This window comes from Salvelinus namaycush, chromosome 22 (genome assembly GCF_016432855.1).
Source record: "Salvelinus namaycush isolate Seneca chromosome 22, SaNama_1.0, whole genome shotgun sequence".
NCBI lineage: Eukaryota > Metazoa > Chordata > Actinopteri > Salmoniformes > Salmonidae > Salvelinus > Salvelinus namaycush.
Window position 1 is genome coordinate 27,392,035 of NC_052328.1, and position 21,912 is coordinate 27,413,946.

A 21,912-nucleotide genomic window follows, 5' to 3' on the forward strand; every position below is an offset into this window, starting at 1 on the left:
AGCAGGATACGCTCTGCAGTAAAACATCTAACTAAAACCTCCCATTTTATTTATGCGCGTAAATACTTTCCTATCTCAATGTTCACTGACCCCATGACCTTGTCTATTACCGGCACTGTTGAATGGGCCTCATTTCCAAAAGCATTATTATACAGAGATTATTAATTTCCATTAAGAGTATGGGAAAATGTGAAGTCTGATCACACGCCATGATTTATGTCCCACTGGGTGTGTTTGATTTGGTGGCACCATGTCAAGAGGGAGGCCAGAGAGGAAGCTTATTTGCTTATTTCTGGGCATGAGTAGTCACATTGTACAGAAACGGTTAATCAAGTGACAGTGAGAAATGTGAATGAGGCAACAGTATTTACTTTAGTTTTGAGTGGATGAAGCTATAGGGGCCACTAGATTCTAAGGGAAATTCCTGCACATATGAATGGTTTATATAAACACTCATGGGAGGACATTTCAACATCTGAGATATCACACACAGGAAACCAGATCTTCTCAACACCCCTACAGAAACCAGGAAACTCCTGCTTCTCATGCAAGCTTTATCTGTGAAGGACACACCTCTTTCTCCTCTTACTATACTCACACACAACCACATTCACACACACGCACACACATACCCACACTCAGAGTGGAGCTTGTGGCAGTCCAGCTGAACAATTTCACTGGAGGTGTAAACTGAAAAGATTCAAGCTTGAGATTTTCTCCAGGATTATACAAAATGAGCAGTTCTTTCTCAGCCAAAATCCAGTCCAAAATAGAACTGGCTAAAGATATGAAGGAGGAGGATAAGTTGTACAGATATAATGGAGTGCTGTACCCTGTCCTCATGAGTCCAGAGGAGAACCTGAAGGCTATGGAGAGGCTGGAAGCAAGAGCAGATGATGTCATGTTAGTTGCATATCCCAAATGTGGTAAGTCAAAAAAATAAAAAAAAATATGGAAAAACTGTATTTAGATGGTCAGAAGAATGTGCATTAGTAAAGTCATGTGTAGTTAGTTCCTTGAGAGACATCCTTTGGCAATGAGCTTCTTGATTAAGCATTTATGTTTTCTAATAGTCACTGACTAGCTTATTATATCAAGTTTCATCAGTGGAAAAAGGAGTGTTCCACTTGGTCTTTACTAGTCTACTCTCTGCCTATACCTACTGTACATGCTTAGAAAAAAAAGGGTTCTTCGGCTGTCCCCATAGAAAACCCCTTTTTTGTTCCAAGTAGAACCTTTTTTGGCTCCAGGTAAGCCCATAACAATGTATGAGGTGTATACTTTTGTCTCAAAGTAGATTTAAGACTACCAAGAAACGCTGTATGACCATGATTTAGCCCACTGCAGTAAAAGGTTAAGGTTCTAGATTGAGCCTATTATAAAAAAAGGTGCTAAATTCAAAATACAATTGGGGTAATGAAACTTACTCAGTGTCTTACACATAGCTCATAGCCTATGATATTTTGTCTTGCTGTGTATTTAAAAAGGAGACAGACAAAAAGGTATTTGACTTGCTAACTGGGTTTGAAGTTATCTAAAATTCAGTTTCACAATGGATGGGCCTCTGAATGTTTGGACTTGCAGAATATAATCTGTGTGCTTTTTTTGGGGTAGGCCCTCTCTGTCAGGCAAAAATGGTTGCAATAAAGTCTGTTTCTGGTTTTAACCTTGTCAAAACAACCCAGTTTTGCAGCTTTGTCAGCTCTTTCCTCTGCACACTATAGAGTGATAAGGTAATCAGTGTTGAGGAATGTTGAATTAAACACGGACCGCTCTGCACGCTGGCAGAGAGGCACCCTTGTAACAACGGTTAATGTAATAACACCGGTTAATATAATAACACAGATTAATGTAACATCGGTTAATGTAATAACACAGGTAAATGTAATACTACTGGTTAATGTAATACCTTGTAACAATGGTTAATGTAATAACACAGGTTAATGTAATAATACTGGTTAATGTAATACCTTGTAACAACGGTTAATGTAATAACACCAGTTAATGTAATAACACTGGTTAATGTCTAAATGTTAACTTTTCGATTTATGATGTCATAAAACCGGTTTATGTAATATCTTGTAAACATTTTTAAATAGATAATGTAGTAACTTCAACCGATCATGTAATAGCATTCCAAAATCTATGCTTCACGTAAGATTTCCCTAATTTTAATACACATACTACCCTCCACCTTTTGCTAACACACACACAAACCCATGCACACTCTTACACAAACACACACTGAAATGCACACACACATAAAATGTTTATACAACATCAATCGTAAAGGAACTTTCAAAAATAAAAGTGTAACGGTTTTCTTCCATAGTTGAAGGAGAGGACCAAAATGCAGCGCGGTTAGTGTTCAACATGTTTGTATAGTGTTCCCGTTTATTGTCAGATTAAACAACAAAATAACAAATGTGAAAACCGAGACAGACCTATCTGGTGCAGAACACAAACACAGAGACAGGAAACAATCACCCACAAAATCCCAACACAAAACAAGCCTCCTATATATGATTCTCAATCAGGGACAACGATTGACAGCTGCCTCAGAACCATATTAGGCTGGACACAGAAACAGACAAACAACATAGAATTCCCACCCAGCTCACGTCCTGACCAACACTAAACAAGCAAAACACATAAGAACTCTGGTCAGGACGTTACAAAAAGTCCCTTTGAATAGCTCTTTATTTATCATAACAAAGGAAATGTCTTTTTTTGCTGTCACAGTAGCCATCCCCCAACACTATTTATGCAACGTTTAATATGTATAATAAGGATTGTGTAATCCCCTTTTTTTTGCAATCCAGGATCAGATCAATCTGGTAGATTTTGAGAATGTTTTTTTTTAAGGATCGGACTAAGATCATTTTGATCCAGACACCACAATATCAAGATCACAGAATCTGGATTTTCAGTGCTTTTAATAGACCTACACCTAGCCATCTACTGGACAGGTCATGTTCCTACTTCGACACTGTCATAGGAAAACAGAAATTAGTAAACTACATGACTAAAGGTACCTAAGATTAAACATAATAGAGCCTGCATATTACTTGTAAGTAAGTACAGTCGTGGCCAAAAGTTGAGAATGACACAAATATTAATTTTCACAAAGTCTGCTGCCTGAGTTTGTATGGTGGCAATTTGCATATACTCCAGAATGTTATGAAGAGTGATCAGATGAATTGCAATTAATTGCAAAGTCCCTCTTTGCCATACAAATGAACTGAATCCCCAAAAAACATTTCCACTGCATTTCAGCCCTGCCACAAAAGGACCAGCTGACATCATGTCAGTGATTCTCTTGTTAACACAGGTGTGAGTGTTGACAAGGACAAGGCTGGAGATCACTCTGTCATGCTGATTGTCATGCTGATTTGAATAACAGACAGGAAGCTTCAAAAGGAGGGTGGTGCTTGGAATCATTGTTCTTCCTCTGTCATCCATGGTTACCTGCAAGGAAACACGTGCCGTCATCATTGCTTTGCACAAAAATGGCTTCACAGGCAAGGATATTGCTGCCAGTAAGACTGCACCTAAATCAACCATTTATCGGATTATCAAGAACTTCAAGGAGAGCGGTTCAATTGTTGTGAAGAAGGCTTCAGCGCCCAAGAAAGTCCAGCAAGCGTCAGGACTGTCTCCTAAAGTTGATTCAGCTGTGGGATCGGGGCAACACCAGTACAGAGCTTGCTCAGGAATGGCAGCAGGCAGGTGTGAGTGCATCTGCACGTACAGTGAGGCAAAGACTTTGAGGATGGCCTGGTGTCAAGAAGGGCAGCAAAGAAGCCACTTCTCTCCAGGAAAAACATCAGGGACAGACTGATATTCTGCAAAAGGTACAGGGATTGGACTGCTGAGGACTGGGATAAAGTCATTTTCTCTGATGGATCTCCTTTCCGATTGTTTGGGGCATCCGGAAAAAAGCTTGTCCGGAGAAGACAAGGTGAGCGCTACCATCAGTCCTGTGTCATGCCAACAGTAAAGCATCCTAAGACCATTCATGTGTGGGGTTGCTTCTCAGCCAAGGGAGTGGGCTCACTCACAATTTTGCCTAAGAACACAGCCATGAATAAAGAATGGTACCAACACGTCCTCCGAGAGCAACTTCTCCCAACCATCCAGGAACAGTTTGGTGACGAACAATGCCTTTTCCAGCATGGTGGAGCACCTTGCCATAAGGCAAAAGTGATAACCAAGTGGCTCGGGGAACAAAACATCGATATTTTGGGTCCATGGACAGGAAACTCCCCAGACCTTAATCCCATTGAGAACTTGTGGTCAATCCTCAAGATGCGGGTGGACAAACAAAACCAAGGGGTCCAAGTCAGTCACACAGGTTTTCCATATGAGGAGGTTCATCCATCTCTGCTGTACAGAGACATCCCTCTCCCTACAGTACTGTACATGCACTTATTTGACACTATCAACATAACTGAACACGCACATATAATGCAGTCAATTTAATATAATGAAATAATGCAAGTGGAGGTAAATCCCCAATATCAGCTTTACGCTTTTTCAAACACAAAATAATTTTTAAAAAGTACTACTTTCAAATGGAGATAGCTTCAACAACGCTGCCCATGCTGTCACAGACACCATAATGGCACAGATACAAAGATGAGTCCTCTATCTAACTCTATGAGTCCTGTATGGGGAGAAAGCCCCATGTTTCTATAATAATCTGCATATGACATAAACATGGTTTATGTGGTCATGTACCTGCTGGGTGGCCGGTAGCCTAGTGGTTAAAGCATTGGGCCAGTAACCAAAAGGTTGCTGGTTTGAATACCTGAGTAAACATGGCGAAACATCTGTCTGTGCACTTGAGCAAGGCACTTAATCCTAATTTGCTCCAGGGACGCTGTACTACTATTGCTGAAACCATTTTATGGATCATACAAAACACTAGGGGCTGGTTTCCTAGATCCAGATTAAGCCTAGTCCTGGACTAAAATGCACTTTCAATGGAGACTGGTTTTTCATCCATGACTAGACTCAATATCTGAATAAGATTGCCCCTGATATTACAAATATTTTGGCATGATGCAATAATAACTCTCTCATCTCACAGTTAAATGTGATGACACTTTTAGAAGAATATCAAAAGGACACTACACCTCTATTCCCGATCTCTCTGCGTAAATTGAAAAACGTAAATGGACCTGAATGTTCTCTGTGTCTGGCAGGTTTTAATTGGATGGTGGCGGTGCTGCGTAAAATAATAGCACAAGCAACTGGTGAGAAAGCAGAGTCCAAATTCCCTCCATTGATGTAGTTCTTTGGGACCGAAATTCTGCAGGTTTGTGCAATACTGGTTGACTTCCTGTAGCTTTAGCAACACTGCAGGTTTGTCTGCCTCAAATAAGTCAAATATAGAAATACGACAGGTGTAGTTTATTGGAAATCCTGTTTATGGGTTGTTTGGTTCACTAATGCACAGATCCCCTATAGTCTAAAGAGGTTCTATAGTTATGTTGGGAGGTGTTCAGCTAACTTTAGGTCTATAAAGTAGGTTTAAGACAGAATGTCTATACAGCTAGGTGTAAAGGACGTCACGCTGCTTGCTTAGCGAGTGCCGCTCTCTCCTGATTCGGCTCATACCGAGGCTCGAACTCAGAACGTCTGCCTCGCAAACACATGTGACCACCCTCCCGATGCGTCTATCTAGTCTGCAGCGCAAGTTGAGACAATTCAGGCTGAGGAGTGAGTTTCACAGATCCCCATCTGCTAAATAGTCATGTCGTTTTGCTGTTCTATAACTGGCCACAATAATTACATGCAGGTGTTGCAATCATGCTGTGATCCAATAAGGCCAGTTAGTGAATGTTAGTGAATTACTAACACATGTTCCGTGAGTGGCCTCATCAGCCTCTGTGTGTGTAAATGTTAGCACAGCTTGAGCTCATCCAAGAAGACGGGTCTAGCTACAGTATACACCAGTGATTCTCACATTGAATGCAATTAACTGTGGAGGATATAGTGAGATTCATTCATATAAAAGTGTTTTGTATGGCCATCTGTCAGGAGTGAAGAGTTTGTTCACTAAACTTGCGAGCTCCTGTGCCTAAAATTATATAACATGCCTGTTTGCACAGTGTCTGCTTAGATGAGCGTTAGAGCAACAGCATACCATGGCTCACAGAGTTAAATGGACACCTTGTCTATCTCACAGGTTATTCACCAAGCACCGTCCCCTAGATTTCTGGGGACACACATGCACCCAGATAACATTCCTGAATCCTTCACCACAAAGAAAACAAAGGTATGTACTTTCAACCAGAACATAGGTGTTGTTGTGGAACTCACAACAGCTGTTTTTTTAATGCTCCACAGTAGTTCATCTTTTTATACAAAATTCCATCACAACTTCCTCCAAACAGCAACTTGTAATTCCCCTGTTGTGTAAGAGTGAAAGCTTTTCCTGTGTAGTATGGCAGCTAGTGTTTCTCTGCAGAGGCAGCCACAGCAGAGAGCGTACCACACAGACATAGATACATACACTGCAAATCACACACTGTACAGAGTACATGGTAGACAGATTAATCAAATCACATAGCATACACATTTAGGACACTTTTCAGCAGACAGTAACTATGCTACACTGAAATATAAAACCTCCAATTTGCAATACAGTGTGTCTCACAACTCACCATAACTCTGCCCTCCCCTTCCCTCAGTGTAATGGACACGAGGGGAGACAGAGAGCTGGTTTCAAGCACAGGGAGCAGCAGGTGTTAATTTAAAAGAACCACAGGAGGAGGCAGGTAGCTGGGTCCAGGGGCAGGCAGAAGGTCATACAAAGGGGGTCCAAAGCCAACAGTATAGGCAGGGAAAAGGCTAGTAACGTAGTCCAGGAGATCAGGCAATAAGTAGATAACAGGCTAAAGTACAGGCAGGGAATAGCCCCCCAAAAAAGGCATCGTTAGTGAGGCAGGCAAAAACTATCATACACGGGAGGCATAAATCACAGCGAAAGACATGTCACAAAACAAACAATACCTCACAGTGATGGGGTGCAAAGAACTGAACTAAATAGTGTGTGATAATAACATACAGGTGTGTGAACAGGTGATTAGAATTCAGGTGATTAGGATCTGGAGAGTGAGCGGCGTTCAGGGGATCTAGGTGTTTGAGAGTGTGAGCTGGAAAGTGAGCTGCATTCAGGGGATCTACGTGTTTTAGGGTGTGAGTTGGAAGCAGATGTTACACTCAGGATATAAACTTTAAAGAATGTCCTGGATCAATCTATAAAAATATACTGTTGTCATTATCATGTCATGGTCTTCTGTTGATCAAAAACAGATGCTGGTGATATTCAGGAACCCGAAAGACACAGTGGTCTCTTTTTATCACTTCTCCAACAAGAACCCAGTGCTACCCACTGCAAAGTCCTGGGACTGCTTCTTCTCAGAGTTTATGAGTGGAAAAGGTACCTAAAGTGAAGAGCCCTTATGAAAATTGGGTTTATATGTTGGAGTTTGCTTTATACAAAAGTATAACTTGAGTCAGTTGTATTACAGTAAGATTTGTACCTATACAGTACAAAGCCTCACCTGAACAGTAATTTCCTATTCCTAGTTCCCTGGGGTTCATATTTTGACCATGTACTTGGCTGGGAGAGGAGAATGGATGACCCTAACGTGATGATAGTCACCTTTGAGGAGTTAAAACAGGTATCAAGTATTCCTTTCTTTTTGAATACAGACATTAGTTTTGATCGGTCTGCTTTCTGTCATTTACATTCTGTCATGTTAATTGTGACCCACACAGGACCTGAGTGAAGGTGTGCGAAGGGTCTCTGAGTTCTTTGGTTTCAGTCTCAGTGATGCCCAAGTCCAGACCATCGCAGAGGAGAGCACCTTCAATGCTATGAAGGAGAGCTCCAAGGCCTCACACGGCCAGATGGCCAACGTCTTCTTCAGGAAAGGTGTGTGTGTGCGTGAGAGTGACAGAGGGAGCAAGAGAGAGAAAGAGCGCTGTATGTGGCTAGAGGGAGCTTTGTTCCAGAGTTTGTTTAATCCTACCCACTGGAGACAGAAATTGTGGGATTATGGTGAGACAAACAAACACTTGATATGATGTATGTTGACTATAAATACAGACTCATGTCTCCGGTCTCCTGGTCCTCTCTATCCTTAAACAACCGTTGTCCTTTCCAGGGAAAGAAAGCATTGTCATACTGACCTCCTATAGGTTGAATGAATTATTAAGTGCCAAAAAAGTTACAGGGTTGATGATTTCAAATCAGCCATAAATCGCCTTATGACAGGGGGAATGGAAGCTTGTTGTCTGCAACAGGGAGGGACAATTGAATGCAAATTTTAAAAAAAAACATTTCTAGCCTGCCTAACGTTTACATGTTATGCTCAACCCACTCAGTTTCCTACCACAAAACATAAGAAAATGGCTTAAAAGAGCAGAACAGGCTCCCCTGCTTTTACACTGTGATTTGACTAGATGTTCAATGTTCCTTTTAGAAAAAAAATAAGAATAGTTTCACCATATTAAAACGAGAGTTCAGTTCATGTAATAGGGCTGACCTTAAAATGAGGGACGGTTTACATTTTTTTATCCTTAAACAACCTCTTATGGCTGCAAGCCCGAGGTCGGTACACCTATGACAACATCCCCCACCCCCCCCACACTGATTAGCATCGCTAGCATAGCGTCACAATTAAATAGTAGCATCTAAATATCATTAAATCACAAGTCCAAGACACCAAATGAAAGATACAGATCTTGTGAATAAAGCCACCATTTCAGATTTTTAAAATGTTTTACAGGGAAGACAAAATATGTAAATCTATTAGCTAACCACGTTAGCAAAAGACACCATTTTTCTTTGTCCACCATTTTTTCTCAACACCAGTAGCTATCACCAATTCGGCTAAACTAAGATATTGATAGCCACTAACCAAGAAAAAACCTCATCAGATGACAGTCTGATAACATATTTATTGTATAGGATAGGTTTTGTTAGAAAAATGTGCATATTTCAGGTATAAATCATAGTTTACAATTGCACCCACCATCACAAATCGACTAGAATAAATACACAGAGCAACGTGTATTACCAATTTACTCATCATAAAACATTTCTTAAAAATACACAGCACATAGCAATGGAAAGACACAGATATTGTGAATTCAGACAATATTTCAGATGTTCTAAGTGTTTTACAGCGAAAACACAATAAATCGTTATATTAGCATACCACATGTGCAAACGTTACCAGACCATTGATTCAAGCCAAAGAGAGCGACAACGTAATCATCGCCAAAATATATTAATTTTTTCACTAACCTTCTCAGAATTCTTCCGATGACACTCCTGTAACATCATATTACAACATACATATAGAGTTTGTTCGAAAATGTGCATATTTAGCCACCAAAATCATGGTTAGACAATGACAAAAGTAGCCCAGCTGGTCAGAAAATGTCGTGCGCCATATTAGACAGTGATCTAGTCTTATACATAAATACTCATAAATGTGACTAAAAAAATATAGGGTGGACAGCGATTGATAGACAATTTAATTCTTAATACAATCGCTGAATTACATTTTTTAAATTATCCTTACTTTTCAATACAGGTTGCGCCAAGCGAAGCTACATCTAACAAAATGGCGGCATAAGCGATTAACATTTTTCAACAGAAACACGATTTATCATAATAAATTGTTCTTACTTTGAGCTGTTCTTCCATCAGAATCTTGGGCAAAGAATCCTTTCTTGGGTCTAATCGTCTTTTGGTCGAAAGCTGTCCTCTTGCCATGTGGAAATGCCCACTGCGTTCGGCATGAACTGGAAACGTGCCCAGAGGTTCAAAGTGTCTCAGAAAGCAATGCCTCAAAATCGCACTAAACGGATATAAATTGCTATAAAACGGTTTAAATTAACTACCTTATGATGTTTTTAACACCTATAACGAGCAAAAACATGACCGGAGAAATATTACTGGCTAAACTAAAGCTTGGAAAAAGAGCAGGTCCGTGTCCACCTTGCATCAGACGCAGCTGGAAAAGGGACACTACCTACACGTTGTGCTGTTTTATAGAGGCTCTGATTGCGCAATCGACTCCATTCAAAGCGTCACCACGTAATGACATCCAGGGGAAGACGTAAGCAGTGTTTGTATCCTCATAGCATTCACAGGGACCTTTAAACTGACTCCAGATCAGGGGCCAAGATGTCTGAAATCTGACTCCATGTCAGGGAAAGTGCTGTAGAATGAGTTCTGTTCCACTCAGAGACAAAATTTCAACGGCTATAGAAACTAGAGAGTGTTTTCTATCCAATAATAACAATAATATGCATATTGTACGAGCAAGAATTGAGTACGAGGCCGTTTGAAATGGGCACCTATTATCTGGCTACTCAATACTGCCCCTGCAGCCATAAAAAGTTAAATCACATGAAATAAATAATAATCTTCACAAATGACTTTGTCAAAAGCAAGAAAAATAACTAGGGCTTTACAATGGTGAAAACTTGGAGAAATGTTGGGGTTAAGTGGGTTAAAATCTTCCAAGAAGTCACAGAAAATGCTGAATTTTTGCAGTTTAACAAGTCTTTATTCATATTTAAAAAGATTTTTTGAATTTTGTATGTGGTCTATATTATAGAGCACTTTAATGAATCAGGCTTTTAAAATCCAATATTGGTGCACAATCTCTAATTAAAATATCAAAGGGGACGCAGAAGGGACTCATTTCATGGAAAGACCCATATACTGTATGTTTCATACTCACCATGTACATTCACAGTACTGCATGTCTTAGGTGTAAAGTTGAGGTAATCTTAACATCAAGCAAAGTGATACAACTATGTTATATTTTTTACAATATGTAGGCTACCTCACACTACCTTAAAGACTAGGTCAACTGTAATCTAAAAATAACTAAAGATAATTTGCTTTATGTCCAAACTACAGAGTACTAGAAAATGTTATTTCGCTCTTGCTGTACATTGATCATGTGTTTTAGTCATGTTCATGTGTTTTTGATGGGTATTTCCTCCCCAGGTGAAGTAGGGGACTGGAAGAACCATTTCAGCCCAGCCCAAAGCCAGGAGATGGACACAGCATTCAAGAAGCACCTGGCAGGGACTACGCTGGGGGCCAAACTAAAGTATGACCTGTACTGCAAGTAGACAGCAGACTGGACAAACACTTACTGAGCTGAGACAGGACACAAGGGAAACACTGACAGGGAAGACCAACCCAAACAGGCAGGCTGGTATGCAGTAGCTAAACTGACATTCACAATGAGGTATTTGGAGGTGCAACACTTGTTACTACAGAAACACTTTATTCCACTTGGCTATCCTACACTGGAGCCATTGAATGGCATTTTTGTGAAAGTGTTACATGAGAAGAGTGGAGACTGGTGGGAGGAGCTATAGAGGGATGGGCTCCTTGTAATGGTTGGAATGGATTATATGTAACAGAGTCAAACATGGTTTCCATATGTTTGATACCGTTCCATTAATTCCATTACAGCCATTACAATGAGCCTGTTCTCTTACAGCTCCTCCCACCAGTCTCCACTGCATGAGAAAAAGTCGACATGACAATGACAGACTTCATGATAGATTTTTAAATCTTGTAATCCTTGTTTTTATATCACTGTTTGTTGATTAAAGTTGATATCGGCCTTGTATGCATTTTACAATATTTCAAGATGTCAGTGGAGGCTACTGAGGGGAGGACGGCTCATAAATGGCTGGAATGGAGCGAATGGAATGTCAAACATACGGAAACCATGCGTTGATGGTGATACCGTTCCACTTATTCCGCTCCAGCCATTACTACATGCCCGTCCTTCCCAATTAAGGTGCCACCAACAACCTGTGTAAGATGTTGTACTTTTCAGTTCAGAGTAATGGAATGTGTCAAAAAGTCTAGTTCTACAAATGACATGCCACATGACAAACTATAATAATCATATGCTCAATGTCCTTGCTAGAACACCTGAGAGATCATATGGTAACCTACTTTACTGCAGGCCAGCAATGTGACCAGTTGCACGCAATAAAACCCTTGGATTGCAATGCATACAATACTAGATTCAAAGCAAATAGAATTATTCCATTTGGAAAAGGTGACCAAGATGAGACTGTCTAAATTGAAAGTAAAACGTTCCATAAATTCTTAATTGTAAAGAGTGACAATCAAAACAGGGAATTTTCAAAAACTAAGACTATGGTAGCCTACTGATGTGATATTCACCATAGATACGGTATACATTGCGATATTCACCATAGATACGGTATATATTGTCTGATATTTGTGCTGTATGAGGGCCTACACTGGGGATTGCACCATTTCTTCCCTTAGTTGATAATTTCCATTATCCGTGAAACCCGTTTTGATTTAGTGAAAAGAATGTCTATATCCAGTCGGTACAATATAGAACAAAAATGTTCAAATGCACTGTAGGCTACCTGTTATTGATAATGTTTTAGTTGTTTGCCATTGGTACTTACATAACGTGGGACTAAGGCTGTGTTTACACAGCCACCCTAAGAATCCAAATCTTATTTTCTTTCTATATCTGATCTACACAATCAGTTTTACATGTGACCGATGTGCACATTCACACTGATGTAACCTCTGAAGTAGCACCAGAGAGGAAGAGGCAAAGCGAGAGGTTTCACTCTCGCCAAAATAAACCCAATGCATTTCTATGAGCTTATTTTGGACCTAAGCTTGTCACCTGCCTTCAAGACAACGACTCCCATTGTTAAGCTGGAGACATGAGCATCTCATCATTATATACAGATTTCTAGTAGCACACAGATGCAATTTCCTTAAACTGTTGGTTAAAATATTTAAAAAAAAAAGTTATTGCAGGTCAAGTGCAACAACAAAAAACTTCAGCGCAAAAGCAATAATCACATCTTAGCATCCAGACAGAGACAACATATGGAGGATCAGGATTCAAAAGATCAGATTCCATGATTTTGTTATTGCCGTTTACACATTAGGCAAAAGATCAGATAGGTATCAGACAGTGGAGGCTGATGAAGGAAGGACGGCTCATAATAATGGCTGGAACAGAGCGAATGGAAACCATGTGTTTGTTGTTGATACCGTTCCACCTATGCCGCTCCAGTCATTACCACGTGCTCCCCAATTAAGGTGCCACCAAACTCTTGTGGTATCAGATATGCAAATAATTGGCAAAATATCTTAAATTGGACTGCCTGTGTAAATGAAGCCTAAGCATCTTTACTAGCTACATATCTAGATATTGGTTAATCAACCACCCTGTTAATTGGTCAATCAATCAGATAATCAATCTATTAATATCCGCTGTGGACAGTCAAGCATTACACATACATACATTTATTTTAGTAGCTCAAGAAATACCATGTTAAAAAATAGACTGTTTTTGTAACATAGAGTAGACCTACCTCTGCGTTCACATAGCCTCTACCATATGGTAGAGGCTAACTGCCAAAATAAAGGAAACACCAACATAAAGTGTCTTAATAGGACATTGGGCCACCAGGAGCCAGAACAGCTTCAATGCACCTTGGCATAGATTCTACAAGTGTCTGGAACTCTATTGGAGGGATGCAACACCATTCTTCCACGATACATTTTGTGCTTTGTTGATGGAAACCGCTGTCTCAGGCACAGCTCGAGAATCTCCCGTAAGTGTTCAGTTGGGTTGAGATCTGGTGACTGAGGTGGTTTACATTTTATGGGGTCAGGCCATGGTAGTCTAAATAATGGCCTGCCCAGGGATGTTAATTGCTTAATTAACTCAGGAACCACACCTGCTTTCAATATACTTTGTATCCCGCATTTACTCAAGTGTTTGCAGTTTGTTGGCTATAGTCTATTCTCTGCTGACATCTAGTGAGTGTAAGTCACACAACATAATTTAATTTAAATTCCTGGGTTTCAGACTTGGTTTCAGTGCACTTTATGATGAGACATTAATGAAATGATGCAGTGCATTACATGCAAATATTTTTTTACTCATTGAATCGTTGATTATATTGTTCCCATTTACCTATACACGTACACTACATCAATATTTATGAGCAAGTTCTGGGCAAGTATAAACATTACATGTCTGTCTCAAACACTTTTCTCTCTCATTTTGCTGACAGAGACATTTTACATTAAAAAAACGTATGATACTGCTGCGTGTACACAGCCCAATGAAAAAAGAACACAAATTGATGTTTTGAGGAATCAGATCAGCTCTGAAAAATATCTCATGTGAAAAGATCTGATGATTGGTCAAAAGACCAATTAGTGGAAAACTATCAGAATTTGGCTGCCTGTGTAATCGCAACCATGTATCATTTTGTACACGTTTCAGCAACACATCGAGTGACATCATCCGGACGCGGAAGTTGACAGTGAAAGTGACAATCTTCAGTTGTGTCTGGTTGTGTTCTGTGTGCTCCGCTTGACAATGGATATTTCCCAACAAGAGAGGACATATGAGACATCAATGGCTGACAAATCTACTCCAAGTAGTCTTGCAAGATACCTCGATGGTGAATTTTGGGAAACCAAAGATCATATTCGTGAAGAAATATCCCAAGGCGAGCCCTTTCGAACTAGCAGGTTCGTGATCTCTTACTGGTGGTTTTATCCAACTTTTCTATCATATGTTGATCATCACGACTTAATCCTGTGGTAGCTAAGGTTTAAGGACATGCTCTTTTACGTATCTATCTACAGTTTTCAGCGGTTGGCAAATCATGTCACGATGCCATCGCTTTATGAAAAGGGCTTGTGCGGCTGCCAGCTGTTGCGCGCACATCTGGATTAAAATAATGCTAATTTCCCCGCTGCGATGTTCATTTTCAGTTCAATGTTCATGTTAAATTCTGTCACATACTAAAATGTAATACATCTTTATTCTACAGTTATGGTCTCACGTTGGACCAGAATAGAGATTTGACGGTGGAGAGACTGGAGTATATCTTAACGAGGCCACTAATGCGACATCACCTCAAAGATCAGGTGAACAAATTCAGTCTTAGACCCCTCAACTGATACCAATTTTACACCTCACTCATTGCAAATGTTTGTCTGGGTGTTGTTCAGTTATGAAACTGAGTTTTTATGTCTTGAGGGGTTTTAGATGAAAGAGAAACAACCAGGCTTCATAGCCAAGAGCTTGGGTATCACGGAACTGATATGCTCTGCAGATATGTCCACTGGAGTAAAGGTATGCTAATTGACTTCTCCAACACACACACACACACACACACTGCTTGTCATAGGCATTTATTTACATAGCCAAATAACCAAATCCATGTATGATTACACTGTCGGCTGTGTGTACTCGCTGTCTGTACAGTGCTCTTTGGTGTTCTCCCCTCTGGTCCACAGTTGGGTGTTGTCTGTGGCTTGTTTGGTGGTGCAGTCACAAACCTTGGAAGCCCTGGTCAGAAGAAAAAATGGTATCTCCCGGTTACGGTATGTGTCCACTGCCACTCACACAGCTCACATGCAAAGTAATATAACAGATCATTTACAGCTTCTGTTCAATGTCTGCCTCTTGTCGTTACATTCATACCATGCATGCACTTGTATATAGCTTTTTCCGCCATACACATTCATTCATCCACAGCACATATTGCCATTTGATGTTGTTATTTATCTGATACAACAATGGATTTAGCCTTTAATTTTTAACTCTTTGTCAAATCATCATCCTAATTGTTTTGGTTGAATGACTGGGTGTAACTTCTGTCAGGATTCGGAGTTCACTGGGATGTTTGCCATGACAGAGAGGGGTCATGGGAGTAACGTCCGGGGAATCCTTACAGAGGCCTGCTACGAGCCATCTACACAGGTCAGCTTAATAATATGCATAACACACTCACGAATCAAGTGACACCATTGAGGTCATGCGGAATTCTGAGCTGATGGACAGTCGTTTGGTTCAACACGGCATTGGCCTCTTTTCACCACTCAACATGGACCAACTGTACCAGTCAGTTGGGTTAGGATGAAATTCCACTTTAGTTACAGTGTATCATAATTAGTTACACTATGTGCAGAGGACAATATACCACATACCCAAAATAATAGTCTGTTGTACGTGGTCCGTATTACAGTGGACTAGATAATATTGTGTTACAAAACTACGTCAATATGTATTTGAAATGTGCAGGTCATATCTAGTACATACAGTATGTTCCCTCTTCGTCTGTGTTTCATGCCTTTCTTTACTGATCCCTGTACTCATTGAGTCCAAAAGAAGCATCAATATCATCATATTTAGTTATCCATTCCTCTTTTGGCCTTCAGGAGTTCATCATCCACACACCGTGTGAGGATGCCCAGAAGATGTACATCGGAAACTCCATGAAGGGGAATTACGCTTCTGTATTCGCTCAGCTCATCATCAATGGAGATTCCCAAGGTGGGACTCACTCAATACAACAGTCTGTCTGCTATGGATTGTGTTTAGCAACAGCCCCTGTGCATTTACTAATGTGTGTTAAAATGTTTTATTCATCCCCATAGGTCCTCACTGTTTTATTGTTCCAATCCGAGACCGACATGGAGTCATGAATCCTGGAGTGACAGCCATTGACATGAAGCACAAAGAAGGTAGCTAGTTTTCAATGGCCTGTTTTTCATCTAAGCAGTATTCTTCTTCCAACTGTATGACAAATACATGAATATGATGCTGTGAGACAATCATTCTTGTCACAAATGCACACCGTTGTGTATTAATACGTGGATTTTCATTGAACATTTGAAACTTAGCCATGCTGTGTGTGTTGTCACAGGCTTACACGGGGTTGACAATGGCATCTTGATATTCGACAATGTCAGGATACCGAGGACGAACCTGCTCAGCAAGTGAGTGGACTGTACATGTGCTCCACAGCCGGGTCATTAAACAGTTCTCTATAACTGCCTTTGGAAGTTGAATGCATTCCAGACATTATTGGAATATGTCCTCAATTAAATTATTCTTAGCTGTGTACAGTGTACAGTATGCAGCATCAATGTGTTTTATGACCCTCCAATTCCAGGTTTGGCTGTGTGTCAGCAGATGGGCTGTACTCTTCTCCTATCCAGAACAAGAGCAAACGTTTTAACGCCATGTTGGCTGCTCTCACCCCTACCAGGCTGGGACTCACTGTCCAGGCCATAGCTGCCATGAAGGTGAGTTTACAAGGCCATGTGCACTATGATTTAGGCTAGTGTATGTCAACTGATTAGCTGTCTTTAGCTTTAACCATGTTTACCATCTTACTGTGATGGTTAGTGACAGCTAGAGGGCAGTCTTGATTTACGTTACCTCCCTAAACACCATCATAGGGACAAAGCATAACACTGCCTTTGTTACACCATCTTTTATATTCTACATGCTATTCTAATGAGAGAAATCAGCTCAGTCATCTGCAGTTTGAGTGGATTATGGGCCTCAGTCTGGGTAAATCTAGGCCAGATGGGTTGGCGTCATAGTCTGCTGTGTGTACCCAATGACTGGACTGAATTCCATGTTGTGTCCCAAGTCTGGCAGGTAACCAAGAGACAATCATACAAAGCTCTGACCATAGGTGACCCTTTGGTGATGTTGGATGGTTGCAAAAATAGAATTGTCATACTCTGAATGAGTTGCTAAAACAGATCTAGCTGCTTCAAAATATGATGAACTGTTATTAGCTTGGGGAGAGCAGAGAAGCATAGAAATCAGAGCTGTTAATAGATCTGGCCCAGATTATGTCTATGGTGTTCTTTTGGACTGATCTTATCAGTGTGTATAGGCTATGGTTCACAGTAACTTAGTCTTTGAACCTGTACAAAGTTTGCAGCTGTCTTTTTAATTGAAATAAAATAATACATTATGGTCCATAGACAGTTTCAAATAAACACAGTTTCATATTTAAGCTTATGATTTTGTTTTTGGAACTGTAAGAACTTTACACAAAACAAATATGATTTTGCAAAATATGATTTTGCACTGAAGCTGTACCTAGAGATAAAGGCATGTAGCATCAGCGCTGTTCTGTGTTGTTTTTCTCACCTACAGTTGGGCCTCATCATTGCAGTGCGTTACAGCCACAGGTACAGTACATTTACATTTTAGTCAACACTCTTCTCCAGAGCGCCTTACAGGAGCGATTAGGGTTAAGTGCCTTGCTCAAGGGCACATCGACAGATGTTTCATCTAGTCGGCTTGGAGATTCGAACCAGCAACATTTTAACCTCTAGTTTACCTGCCCGCCCCAGTGCACTTCTGACGCTCCCATACATCCCACATTAACTTAAAATGAGTTGCTTTTACATTTCATTTGACAAATGCATGTATGCACATATGCAATGGATGTGATTGAGATCGGAATTATATGATTTTCTTCGTTGTATTTCAACTGAAAAGGTTCTGACAGTCATTCTAGTGGTAGTCTTTTGTATTCCTGCTCATGCACAATAGCACTTTTCATAATGTGGAACGTTTACATAAAGCCGATAGAAGTGATGGGTTAGCTCCACGCTAGCCTCGTCGCGAACCAGGCTTCCGTAAACAGTAAGCCTGGGGAAGTTCCATTGCAGAAATCAGCTAAAGACGGATCGGAACCCGGTGAAATCGGTGACGCCTCGCAACACATCAAACCAATCAAATGCCTTGCTTGGGTGGAGCTCCAAAGGTGCTCACCAGATTAGTGCCGTATGAGCAACATAAGTTAAATATAATGAAAAGAACCTCATTATTATTATTATTATTTTGTTGAACCCATCCGAGGGTTTTTCTTTATTTTTTTTACTATTTTCTACATTGTAGAATAATAGTGAAGACATCAACACTATGAACTAACACATATGGAATCATGTAGTAACCAAAAAAGTGTTAAACAAATCAAAATATATTTTAGATGATAGATTCCTCAAAGTAGCCACCTGTTGCCTTTGACAGCTTTGTACACTCTTGGCATTCTCTCAACGAGCTTTACCTGGAATGCTTTTCCAACAGTCTTGAAGGAGTTCCCACATATGATGAGCACTTGTTCGCTGCTTTTCTTTCACTCTGCAGTCCAACTCATCCCAAACCATCTTAATTGGGTTGAGGTTGGGTGATTGTGAAGGCCAAGTCATCTGATGCAGCACTCCATCACTCTCCTTCTTGGCCAAATAGCCCTTACACAGCCTGGTGGTGTGTTGGGTCATTGTCCTATTGAAAAACAAATGATAGTCCCACTAAGCGCAAACCAGATGAGATGGCGTATCACTGTAGAATGCTGTGGTAGCCATGCTGGTTAAGTGTGCCTTGAATTCTAAATAAATCACAGCCAGTGTCACCAGAAAAGCACCATCACACCTCCTCCATGCTTCACTGGGGGAACCACACATGTGAGATCATCCGTTCACCTACTCTGCATCTCACAAAGACACGGTTGGAACCAAAAATCTCATATTTGGACTAATCAGACCAAAGGACAGATTTCCACCAGTCTAATGTCAATTGCTTGTGTTTCTTGGCCCAAGTAAGTCTCTTCTTCTTATTGGTGTCCTTTAGTAGTGGTTTCTTTGTAGCAATTCGACCATGAAAGCCTGATTCACGCAGTCTCCTCTGAACAGTTGATGTTGAGATGTGTCTGTTACTTGAACTGTGTGAAGCATTTATTTGGGCTGCAATTTCTGAGGCTGGTAACTCTAATGAACTTATCCTCTGCAGCAGTGGTAACTCTGGGTCTTCCTTTCCTGTGGCTGTCCTCATGAGAGCCAGTTTCATCATAGAGCTTGATGGTTTTTGCGACTGCAGTTGAAGAAACTTTCAAAAATCTTGAAATGTTCTGGATTGACTGACCTTCACGTCTTATAGTAATGATGGACTGTCATTTCTCTTTGCTTATTTGAGCTGTTCTTGCCATAATATGGACTTGGTATTTTACCAAATAGGGCTATCTTCTGTATACCACCCCTACCTTGTCACAACACAACCTATTGGCTCAAACGCATTAAGAAGGAAAGAAATTCCACAAATTGACTTAACAAGGCACACCTGTTAATTGAAATGCATTCCAGGTGACTACCTCATGAAGCTGGTTGATAGAATGCCAAGAGTGTACAAAGCTGTCAAGACAAAGGGTGGCTACTTGTCAAATATATTTTGATTTGTTTAACACTTCTTTTTGGTTACTACATGATTCCATGTGTGTAATTTCATAGTTTTGATGTATTTTGGTGTACAATGTAGAAAATGTGTAAAAAATAAAGCAAAACCCTTGAATGAGTAGCTGTGTCCAACATTTTGACTTGTACTGTACATTTTACATACACATTTTGCATACATACTTTTATATAAAGCAGTCACATAGCAATAATACATTACCAAACATAAGCTCTTTAATCCCAACCCTCAGCCACTCTGACCATCCCACCTACCACCATAGACCACCCTCGTTTGGTTTCCATGTGCCATATATTTTTCATTTGTGCTGTGATGGTTTACAAACATTTTGAACCTTTCTAATCGTATAGTATCCACAAATTGTGAGCTAAAGATGAAAACCTTTTCTACGAATATTATAATATTATTTATTGACTGACTATGGCTTTCCAAATTGCCCAACACTGCTATTTGTAAGGTTAATTTTAAGTGAATGTTGTGATTTTTTAAAAACATACCTGTGACCAGAAACCAGCTACATAGGGGAAATACCAGAATAAATTATCTAGTGATTCTGTCTCTATGCAGCAAAAGCTACAGAGCTGAGATTGTTGTGTGAGATTCTGTTGGTGGCAAGAATTTTGCATAATAATTTAAATTGAAAAACTCGAAGTCTTGAATCAAGTGTTGTTTTTTTTGTACCAGTTCATAAACCATGTGCCATGGAATCGGTACATCAAAAATCTCTTCCCATTTATTTTGCAACCTGTATGGCGCAGCTGTCAACATTTTTGTCCTACGATGAAACTGGTAGATTTTTCTATATATGCCAATTCCTTCTAGTTCAATTTGTATCTTTTATATATGGCAGGCAAACAAGTTCCCTACCTTCTCCCTTTTCCGCTTGCCTCCTCCATTTTTGTGATAATGCTGCAATCAATTGGTTGTAAATTTGGATTGAGCAGACATTCCCATATTTTCGATAACTGCATGTGACAACTCCACCGATTTATATTCATAATATCATTAATAGATATAATACAATTTAAAAAACAATTTCAATAAATAATAGTTTTTTTATTAGTCAGTATATTTTGAGTTTAACCATAACATTTGTGATATTTGTTATTATCTATTCTGGAGGATAAAACTGACATTGTAACCAGTTTTGTATGGCTTGTTTTAAGAAAGGGCGGCACTTTAAACAAAATTCCTTTTCAATTAGTCGGAAATGAGAAGTTGTAGTCTGTAAAAAGGCAATTTTTAAACAAAGGATGAACCTTTCTTAATCTACTGGAGAACCATTTTGGGTTTTCCGAGGGATCGGAATCCAGTGTAAATCAGTGACGCCTCGCAACACATCAAACCAAAAAATCTGGTAAATGGTTTTCCTCGTATACATTGTCATACTGGTATCATTTTAAATTGAGAACATATAGCTAGCTCAACATGTAAATGTGTGAATTTAGCTATTCTCTGCTTCAGATTACAGATTCCCATAAGGCCAGTAATGCCATCATATTGTAGGCCTATGGCTGCATTGGCGATGCATGCCATATGATAAGCTGGAAAATGGACTCACATAGTTGATATTCTGAAAAAGAGTAACAATTAAATAAAACACATGGGAGATCTTACAACTAGACAAAAAGGAAATGTTAATTTGAGCATACAACACAGAAACAGACACTTTCGAGACAGCAGATTACTGGATGGGCAACCCGCAACTGCCACAAACTGAACACTCCCGTGACACGCACAGGCCGCTATCAGAACTCTCCCA

At 40.0% G+C, this 21,912-nt stretch overlaps 1 protein-coding gene and 1 pseudogene across 1 annotated transcript in view; both read left to right on the forward strand.

Annotated features, from left to right (window-relative positions):
- The first annotated feature begins 649 nt into the window (after positions 1-649).
- On the forward strand, positions 650-11,429 carry LOC120017982 (annotated as a pseudogene).
- A 2,958-nt stretch (positions 11,430-14,387) lies between these two features.
- The window catches only part of acoxl (acyl-CoA oxidase-like), a 45,995-nt gene continuing 38,470 nt past the window's right edge, over positions 14,388-21,912 (forward strand). The window contains exons 1-10 of the mRNA XM_038960657.1: positions 14,388-14,614; positions 14,920-15,016; positions 15,138-15,224; positions 15,389-15,475; positions 15,756-15,854; positions 16,313-16,427; positions 16,532-16,618; positions 16,801-16,873; positions 17,050-17,182; positions 18,054-18,088. Of these exons, the coding sequence (XP_038816585.1) occupies positions 14,460-14,614; positions 14,920-15,016; positions 15,138-15,224; positions 15,389-15,475; positions 15,756-15,854; positions 16,313-16,427; positions 16,532-16,618; positions 16,801-16,873; positions 17,050-17,182; positions 18,054-18,088 (968 nt within the window). The 5' untranslated portion in view covers positions 14,388-14,459. The remainder of the gene's footprint in view (positions 14,615-14,919; positions 15,017-15,137; positions 15,225-15,388; positions 15,476-15,755; positions 15,855-16,312; positions 16,428-16,531; positions 16,619-16,800; positions 16,874-17,049; positions 17,183-18,053; positions 18,089-21,912) is intronic.